At 39.0% G+C, this 8,470-nt stretch overlaps 1 protein-coding gene across 1 annotated transcript; it reads left to right on the forward strand.

The window, feature by feature from the left end:
* The first annotated feature begins 6,043 nt into the window (after nucleotides 1-6,043).
* LOC125913622 (olfactory receptor 56A3-like) lies at nucleotides 6,044-7,003 on the forward strand. Its single transcript, XM_049618856.1, has one exon. The coding sequence runs from the start codon at nucleotides 6,044-6,046 to the stop codon at nucleotides 7,001-7,003; it is 960 nt and encodes a 319-aa protein (XP_049474813.1).
* The last annotated feature ends 1,467 nt before the right edge of the window (nucleotides 7,004-8,470 follow it).

The raw sequence follows: 8,470 nt of genomic DNA on the forward strand, positions 1-8,470 counted from the left end.
GTCATAAGAGGAAACTATATAGCAATCCAGGCCTTCCTAAAGAAGGAAGAAAGATCTCAGACACAAAACATAACCTGACCTTAAAGAACTGGAAAAAGAACAGCAAATAAAACCCCAAACCAGCAGAAGACAGGAAATAATAAAAAAGAGAGCAGAAATTGATGCTATTGAAACCAAACCAAACCAAAACAAAACAAAACAAAATAGTAGAACACATCAATGAAACCAGAAGCTGGTTCTTTGAATGAATTAACAAAGTTGATAAACCACTAGCCACTTTGATCAAAAAGAAAAAGGAAAGGACCCAAATAAATAAAATCAAGAATGAAAGAGGAAAGATGACAACCAATACACCAGAAATATAAACAATAATAACAGCAATTATATGAGCACCAATATGAGAAATTATATGCCAATAAAATGGCAATCTGGAAGAAATGGACAAATTCCTAGAAACATATACACTACCAAACTTAAAACAGAAAGAAATAGAAAATTTTAACAGATCCATAACCAGTAAGGAAATCGAAGCAGTAATCACAAATCCAAAAAACCAGAGTCCAGGACCAGATGGCTATCCATGGGAATTCTATGAAACATTTAATGAAGAGTTAACACCTATTCTCTTGAAGCTGTTCCCAAAAAATAGAAATGGAACGAAAACTTCCAAACCCATTCTATGAAACCAGCATTAACTAGATTCCAAAACCAGAGTCCCCACTAATAAGAACTATAGACCAATTTCCTTGATGAACATGGAGGCAAAAATCCTCAACAAGATATTAACCAACCAGCTCCAACAACATTAAAAAATTATTTACCATGACCAAGTAGGATTTATACCTGGGATGCAGGACTGGTTCAATATCCGCAAAACAATTAACGTGATTCATCACATCAATAAAAGAAAGGACAAGAACCATATAATCTTCTCAATAGATGCAGAGAAAGCATTTGACAAAATACAGCATCCTTTCTTGATAAAAACCGTCAAGAAAGTAGGGATAGAGGGATCATATGTGAAGATCATAAAAGCCATATATGACCGACCCAATGCTAATAACATCCTCAATGGGGAAAAACTGAGAGCTTTCCCCCTAAGGTCGGGAACAAGACAGGGATATCCACTCTTGCCAATGTTATTCAATATAGCATTGGAAGTCTTAGCCTCAACAATCAGAAGACACAAAGAAATAAAAGGCATCCAAATTGGCCATGAGGAAGTCAAACTTTCACTCTCCGCAGATGACATGATACTCTATATGGAAAACCCTAACGATTCCAAAAAAAAAAAAAAAAAAAAAAACTTCTAAAACTGAATCATGAATTCAGCAAAGTTGCAGGATATAAAATCAATGCAGAGAAATTGGTTGCATTCCTATACACCAACAATGAAGCGACAGAGAAATCAAGGAATTGATCCCAGTTCCAATTGCACCAACACCCATAAAATACCTAGGAATAAATCTAACCAAGGACGTGAAAAATCTATACACTGAAAACTATAGAAAGCTTATGAAAGAGATTGGATAAGACACAAAAAATGGAAAAAGATTCATGCTCCTGGATAAGAAGAATAAATATTGTGAAAATGTCGATACTACCCAAAGCAATTTACATATTCAATGCAATCCCTATTAAAATAACACCAGCATTCTTCACAGAGCCAGAACAAATAATCCTAAAATTTGTATGGAACCAGAAAAGACCCCGAATAGCCAAAGCAATCTTGAAAAAGAAAACCAAAGCGGGAGGCATCACAATCAAGGACTTCAAACTACTACAAAGAGGTAATCATCCAGAGAGTATGGTACTGGCACAAGAACAGACACTCAGATCAATGGAACAGAATAGAGAACCCAGAAATGGACCCACAAACGTATGGCCAACTAATCTTTCACAAAGCAGAAAAGAATATCCAATGGAATAAAGACAGTCTCTTCAGCAACTGGTGCTGAGAAAACTGGACAGCGACATGCAGAAGAATGAACCTGAACCACTTTCTTACACCAAATACAAAAATAAACTCAAAATGGATGAAAGACCTCAATGTAAGACAGGAAGCCATCAAAACCCTTGAAGAGGGTTTTGACTTGGCTGCAGCACCTTCTTACTCAACACGTCTCTGGAGACAAGGGAAACATAGCCAAAATGAACTACTGGGACCTCATTAAAATAAAAAGCTTCTACACAGCGAAAGAAACAATCAGCAAAACTAAAAGGCAACTGACAGAATAGGAGAAGATATTTGCAAATGACATATCACATAAAGGGTTAGTATCCAAAATCTATAAAGAACTTATCAAACTCAACACCCAAAAAACAAATCATCCTGTGAAGAAATGGGCAAAAGACATGAATAGACACCTCTCCAAGGAAGACATCCAGATGGCCAACAGACACATGAAAAAATGCTCCACATCACTCATCATCAGGGAAATACAAACCAAAACCACAATGAGATACCACCTCACACCTGTCAGAATGGCGAACATTAACAACTCAGGCAACAACAGATGTTGGCAAGGATGCAGAGAAAGAGGATCTCTTTTGCATTGTTGGTGGGAATGCAAGTTGGTGCAGCCACTCTGGAAAACAGTATGGAGGTTCCTCAAAAAACTAAAAATAGAACTACCCTACGACCCAGCAATTGCACTACTAGGCAATTATCCACAGGATACAGGTGTGCTGTTTCGAAGGGACACATGCACCCCCATGTTTATAGCAGCACTATCAACAATAGCCAAAGTATGGAAAGAGCCCAAATGTCCACCGATGGATGAATGGATAAAGAAGATGTGGTATATATATATACAATGGAGTAATCCTTGGCAATCAAAAAGAATGAAATCTTGCCATTTGCAACTACATGGATGGAACTGGAGGGTATTATGCTAAGTGAAATTAGTCAGTCAGAGAAAGACAAATATCATATGACTTCACTCATATGAGGACTTTAAGAGACAAAACAGATGAACATAAGGGAAGGGAAACAAAAATAATATAAAAACAGGGAGGGGGACAAAGCATAAGAGACTCATAAAAATGGAGAACAAACAGAGTTACTAGGAGATGTGGGAGGCGGGATGTGCTAAATGGGTAATGGGCACTAAGGAATCTACTCCTGAAATCATTGTTGCACTATATACTAATTTGGATGTAAATTTTTAAAAAATTAAAAGAAAAATAAATAATGCTAACAACTAAAAAAAAAGTAGAATTAATTATTGATCATTTGGGTGTAGATCATTTACATAAAAAAAAGAAAAGTACATAATTGTAATTAAACCGAAATCAAAAAGAATGAAGTGGACTTACAAGAGTAACAGGGATAGTTGTTCATGATTTACTGTTGAGTGAAAACAAAGAACAACATCAGATTTATGATCCACTATATTTATAAAATTCAATCCATTCATCTTTCCATAGGTGGACATATAAGCATATTTAAGTATTCCTAAGATTAATTAGAAAGACATATTTTAAACACACTGGAGCTTTCACTTTTCTAAAGAGAAAAGAAATAGGAGTGAAGTTGAGGTATTCAGGGACAGGGAAATAAAAATAGAGTAAAAGAAGACCTTTAAAGAAACTGATGCTGACAGCACAGCCCAGGGAACACGGTCAATGCTACTGTACTTGTGTTATATGGTGATGGCTGGTAGCTATACCTGTGGTGAGTGCAGTATAACTTAACTCTATACACTTGTCGAATCACCATGTTGTACACCTGAAACTAACGCAACATTGTGTGTCAACTACAATCAAGTTTTTACACTGAAACGTAAGAAAGAAAAAACAAACTGATAATGCTTGCTCCCATAATTTGAGGATGGGAATAATTCACATGAGGCTCAAAATGAAATAGAAACGACTCCTGTTTCCTAGTATACAGTTGTATACACATCCCATTTGAAAAATCTTCCATTACAGCAAAAATCATGATAGGACTCTCTCTTTTAAAAACACATTGCATTTTCTCAGGAATATTTTTTCCAAGTTACTCTTGCATTCTTATCATTATAACGCCATGATGAAAGTCATTATAAATTTACATCAGTCCATTTAATAGCATGGTTTGGGAGGCACCTATCTGACAATGGGCTGCAAGAAGCCCATTGGAACTTCTGAGTGAGATTATTAGACCCATGGAGGACACCCAGTGTGCCTGTGCAAGCGAGTGTGAACGTGGATGGATGGAAGGATGGATGGATGGATGGATGGATATAAGACCCCGAGCCCCAGGAGACTCAGTGCCTACAGGACGCAGTCAGTGTTGGGCTGGATTACCAGAGCTCCTTCCTTTTAGAGAGAAAGAAAAACATTTTCTTCTCCTACCTGCCTGCTTGTCTCCCAGGAGGGCCTTTTAAGCACAGGGAAATGGGGATGGAGAAGTTCCCTGAGGGCAAAGTCCCTGATGCTCTGGAGTTATAACTACACCCAGCTATTTCAGGAACTAGCCGGAACTCCAATATCAGTGGAGCCAGACCCCTGCTCACATCCTCTGTAAGTGAGTCTGGATAGAGGGTGCCTGAGGGGCAGCTATACCAGGAGTAGGCAGAACACTGGGCATGGTGGGGGGAGACATTTCTCTTTAGTCCAGATCTGTGCTCCGTTCCATTCCTGAGTCACTACTGTACAAGTAGTGCGAAAACAGGATAGGAGAGACCGCATGCTGTCTCAGATCAGGAGGCACGTGTGAGAAACTGTACTCTGGAACCTTCCCTTTTGCTGTTCTCTTGCCTTTTTACGTATTTTTCTGGGTGCTTCCAGAGATGCAGAGGGGCAGGAATTTGTCCATAGGAGATGAATGGGGATGGGGGTAGGAAGCCTGGAGAGTGTATCATCTGGCGCTTACTTAGATGATTCGGAGTTTTCAACTGTACACGCTAAAATGTAGTGGCTTTATGGCAAACAATCTGCCCACAAATGCTTGAATCATGGGGGAGGAATTAAATTTAATCTAAATAACATTAGACGTTGAAGACAGAGACCACAACTGGGGTCAGTGGGAGTAAGAAAGTGGTTCCTCAGTTTAAGCTCAATCTAAAGAATCTCTAAAGCTATGCTGCAAAAACAGAGAATTGTGCCCAGATGATCACTGAGGTATCCATCACTGGATGCACACAATAATGTCCTAAACAATGTTTAGGAGAGATGTTTAAAGTTCTCTGAGAGTCACTGGAGTTCGGTGGTCCCTACAATAAAAATTAATGATAATAATAATAATAATAATAATAATAGAAAACAATAGACACAACATGGAAAGAAACTAAGAAAAAAATTATACTCAGAGCAGTGGAAGCAGGAGTCAGAGTGTAAGTGCAAGAGAAAGAAATATTCCAGATTTCTGGAAACCTGCCCAAGGATTACATGTGCATGAGGGTGCATGAGAGACAGTCATGTATCTGAGTCCTTACTTGGCCCAGGTTTTGCTACTTATCAGGGCATATTGTGTATTTATATGTCATATGATAGTCTATGCGGTCAAAAAAAAAAATAAGGAAGAAACTTACAAGTACAAATTTAGACACTCAGCTAAAACAAAGGAGTTCCTAAGCAATTTTCCCTTTCTTTATGTTTCTGCAAAGAAATGACTTTCTATTTAAAAGAAAATCAGGGGTGCCTGGGTGGCTCAGTTGGTTGGGTTTGAGCCCTGTATTGGGATCTGTGCTGATGGCTCAGAGCCTGGAGCCTGCTTTGGATTCTGTGTCTCCCTCTCTCTCTGCCTCTCCTTTTCTCATGCTCTTTCTGTCTCCAAAATAAATAGACATTAAAAAAAAATTTTTAAAGAAAAAATCAAACACGTATAAATGAACCATATTATCACAGTCATCTATTGTTTAGTACTAGAATTTTCTGAATAACATACCACAAAGGATGTACAGATGATATCAAATGGATCTGTATGACCTGCTAGGAATCACAAGTTTCACCTAGATGAAGCAAATTGTTCTAAATTCATGTGTCTTAAGTCAGTAGCTAATGTTTATCCTAATTTTATAGGTCACTAAAAGAAAGCTATAGAAATATATGACAAAATATGACAGCACATCAAAATGGCACCATCTCCGTTCAGGTTTCAGACTTCCTCCTGAATTGTTTTGCCAGGTCCCCCAGCTGGAAGCTCTGGTTGTCCCTGCCACTCAGCCTCCTCTTTCTCCTGGCCATGGGAGCCAATAGTGTTCTCCTGATCACCATCTGGCTGGAAGCCTCTCTGCATGAACCCATGTATTACCTGCTCAGTTTCTTGTCACTCTTGGATATCGTGCTCTGCCTCACTGTCATCCCCAAGGTCCTGGCCATCTTCTGGTTTGACCTCAAGTCCATCAGCTTCTATGTCTGCTTCCTCCAGATGTACATCATGAATTGCTTCCTTGGCATGGAGTCCTGCACATTCATGGTCATGGCCTATGACCGCTATGTAGCCATCTGCCACCCACTGAGGTACCCATCCATCATCACTGACCATTTCGTAGCCAAAGCTGCCATTTTTACTTTGGTCAGAAATGCACTTCTTACTATATTCATTCCCATCCTCTCTGCCCGGCTCCATTATTGCGGAAAAAATATAATTGATAATTGTATCTGTGCTAATCTCTCTGTGTCCAAGCTCTCCTGTGATAATATTGCCCTTAACAGAATTTTCCAGTTAATTGTGGCCTGGACTCTTCTAGGCTCTGACCTGACCCTCATCATCTTCTCCTATACCTTCATCCTACGAGCCGTTCTTAGACTTAAGACAAAAGGGGCAGCTGCCAAAGCACTGAGCACTTGTGGCTCTCACTTCATCCTCATCCTCTTCTTCAGCACCATCCTGCTGGTTTTTGTTTTTACCCACATTGCCAAGAAAAAAATTTCCCCTGATATCCCTGTCTTACTTAATGTGTTACACCATGTAATTCCTGCAGCTCTCAACCCCATTGTCTATGGGGTACGAACTCAGGAGATTAAAGAGGGGATTAGGAAATTACTGAAGAGGGCAAGAGAGAACAGAAAGTAATCATGCTCTTGCTTGGCTCTTCTCAAAACCACAATCAGAAGGCAGGGACAGGGAGATAGAAATAGTCCTAATCTTCTCATTGGGGCATGCCTGATGATGAAAACGATATGGTTTCCCTTTACCCACAGTCACATCACACTTCTTACCCACCATGGGTTTCTGAAGAGACTAAGGATATGGCCCTCCTTTCCCTACCTGACTTTGTCCTCAAGTCCTTTGGTCAGAACTGCCTCCCTAACAGCTTCTCAAAAACATGAGCCACAGTTCCGTCTCTGGAACTATTTGCTTATTGTTCCTCTGTCTACATAGCTCCTTCCCTCAGGTCCAACGGGTCTCTATGACCACAGTGTTTAATACCTAACAATATTCCCCCAAAGCACAGAATATGTCCCAACATCTTCTCTGTTTCCCTGTTCTGCACAGCATTTATCACTATCTAATGACCATAAAAGTTCATCAACCTGTTTAGTCAGCCTACATTCACTAACGTTTAAGGAGCACCAGGGCAAGAATTTTTGCCTGATGTATCTCCAGCCCAAACAGTGTTTGGCGTATGGTATAGACCCATGATATTTGTGAATTAATGGTTTAATGAATGTTGGAGAAATAATTGAATGTAGGCTAGTTCCTAGGAATATAATTCAGATATGGTCTGTTTTCTATATGAGTTTTTGTATTAGGTATCATGTGTGAGGGAGACCCTATTTCATGCCACATTCCATGATCTGAGCATTGTATGGAACATCTCCATAGGGCAGGTGGGGGCTTAGCCGTAAGAGCAAAAGTATATTTTTAGGAACTTTGAATTTGAATACACATGGGATATTCAAGTGGAAGTGTATAATAAATACTTGGACTTATAGGTTTCACACTCAAGTAAGATGTACCCTTGGAAGAAATAAAGATGTGCACTTGGGATAGACCACAGATCCTCGTTGAAGCCATGGGAGTAGATGGAATGGCCAAAGGAAAGAATATAGAATAAGAACATAAGAAAGCACACCAAAAAGACCCCATATCATCCTTACCTTCTGGTATCAAGAGATTAACATGGAGATAACATGAAGTAGTGGTCAGTGGATGAGAAGAAAATACAAGAGAATCCCAGAAGAAAGCACTTCAAAATAGACTGTGATCAATTAAGAAGCTACAGTCAACTTTATTCAAGGTTACCTGTAGAAGTATGGGGCCCCTGTGTATATAAACAACTTAGTGTGTAAAATGCATTACAAAATGTATGGGCCCACGTGGTCCCATTATAAAATGTAAGGGTTTATCAATGAAAAGTTAGAACAACGGGTAGAGAAATAATTCTTACGTATGTATCATTGTTCTGTCAGTATACATAAAGATATTTTTGTAGTTTCAAGGCACCATCTTAACAAAAGAGAGGACATAAAATATATTTGAAAAAATTATGGCTGCAAGTTTCCAAATCTGATAAAAATTATAAACCCAGAGTTCCAA

Source organism: Panthera uncia, chromosome D1, assembly GCF_023721935.1.
Source record: "Panthera uncia isolate 11264 chromosome D1, Puncia_PCG_1.0, whole genome shotgun sequence".
Taxonomy (NCBI): domain Eukaryota; kingdom Metazoa; phylum Chordata; class Mammalia; order Carnivora; family Felidae; genus Panthera; species Panthera uncia.